The sequence below is a fragment of the Propithecus coquereli genome, unplaced genomic scaffold (assembly GCF_000956105.1).
Source record: "Propithecus coquereli isolate 6110/MARCELLA unplaced genomic scaffold, Pcoq_1.0 Scaffold436, whole genome shotgun sequence".
Taxonomy (NCBI): domain Eukaryota; kingdom Metazoa; phylum Chordata; class Mammalia; order Primates; family Indriidae; genus Propithecus; species Propithecus coquereli.
Window position 1 is genome coordinate 1011978 of NW_012150130.1, and position 1562 is coordinate 1013539.

General features: G+C 34.3%; 1 protein-coding gene across 1 annotated transcript in view; it reads right to left on the minus strand.

Moving 5' to 3' along the window:
* Nucleotides 1-1562, minus strand: part of ITFG1 (integrin alpha FG-GAP repeat containing 1) — a 323849-nt gene that overhangs the window by 212235 nt on the left and 110052 nt on the right. Inside the window, exon 4 of the mRNA XM_012653960.1 lies at nucleotides 1217-1278. Within this exon, the coding sequence (XP_012509414.1) occupies nucleotides 1217-1278 (62 nt within the window). The remainder of the gene's footprint in view (nucleotides 1-1216; nucleotides 1279-1562) is intronic.

Genomic DNA, 1562 nt, shown 5'->3' on the forward strand with positions numbered 1-1562 from the left:
GTCCAAACAAAGCTACTCCCCCATCTTAGTTTCCTTCCAAGAAGAAAGTTGAGTCATGACTAACATCATTGATCATGCTATAAGAGATGGCTGCTAATGAATCTCCTTCCACAAGTTTGTGCTTTATATTTTTAAAATCTGCTATTTTTCATCAATATTTTAATAAAATTCACAAAAGGTTATGGGTTTAATTTGGATTGAATAAAAGATAATCAGAAGTAAATAGATGGTAAATCAATAGATCTAAAATTAAAATCTGATAAGTATCTAGCATGTGCCAGGCACTTTACACACATTGTTTCATTTAATCTTCACATTCTTTTTTTTAAATTTCAGAATATTATGGGGGTACAAACATTTTGGTTACATAAATTGTTTTTGTCAAGGTGAAAAGTGTGCCCATCCCCCAGATATAGTGCATTGAACCCATTAGGTGTGAATTTACCCATCCCCTCTGTTCCCCTCCCACGTTTGTTCACACATATTCTGTTAAGCAGAGACTGTTATACCCATTTTCTATAGGAGCAAAGTGAGGTTTAATACTTGATCAACACTTGATGAATGTCACTGAATTGGCCAATTTTGCCTGGTCTCAAATCCTATCTTCTACTATGCAGCCTGAAATTCAACCTTAAGATTTCAGGTAGTTTATTACCCATTAATCAATGTTTCATACAGCCTACATAACGCTAAAAACAAAATAAAATCAAGATATCAATTTGGGAATTGTCTACTTACAATAAAAAAACCCCACAAAAACCCATACGGGGAAAGATTCCTTAATTCTAGTCATCTTGGCAGTAAGTTTAGTGTTTGTTGTTCTTATTTCTTTATATGAGCCTGAAGGCAAAGGGAAAAATTAGTCTTAAAAAGGGTTGTCTTCACAAACCATCATGCTGACAAATTAAATGACGGTAACCTCTCTCAGCAGCTGACAGCTTAGCAGGGGTCCTGTTAACATGTGCATTAGGGCAGACTGATTGGTTTAATTGGCAGCAGTGCCTAAAAACCTGCAGAGGAACTGATGTTGAATGAATCATTTCCTTCAGCAACATTCAGCAGTTTGAATGCAGCAATGCAACTAAAGCCTCTTAAAGTTGTTCTATTTATTGTTGAAATCAACCGACCAAGTGATTACTTTCATTTTATTTTCTAAAAAAGTATGCTTTCACTGAAAGTCATCATTTAAAAATGCTACAAAGAAAAGATTTCTTACCAAATTTTCCCATATCTCAAACTGGAAGGTACTAGAGGCAGACAATGTCGTGAGGAATAAATCTAGAAGGAAAATAATAGCAATGTAAGTTCTGCAGTCATACTGATATGTACATTTAAAAACAGAAAAAAATGCAATACATTAAATAATCATGAATACAATTCTGCTTAAAGATATTTTAAATTATATTTCAACAAGTTTGATCCTATTGAAAAAAGAAAAGAAAAAAAAAAAGGAAAAAAAAATAGCTGGGTGAAGTGGCTCATTCCTGAAATTCTAGCACTTTGGGAGGCTGAGGCAGAGGATTGCTTAAGGCCAGGAGTTTGAGACCAGCCTGAGCAAGACA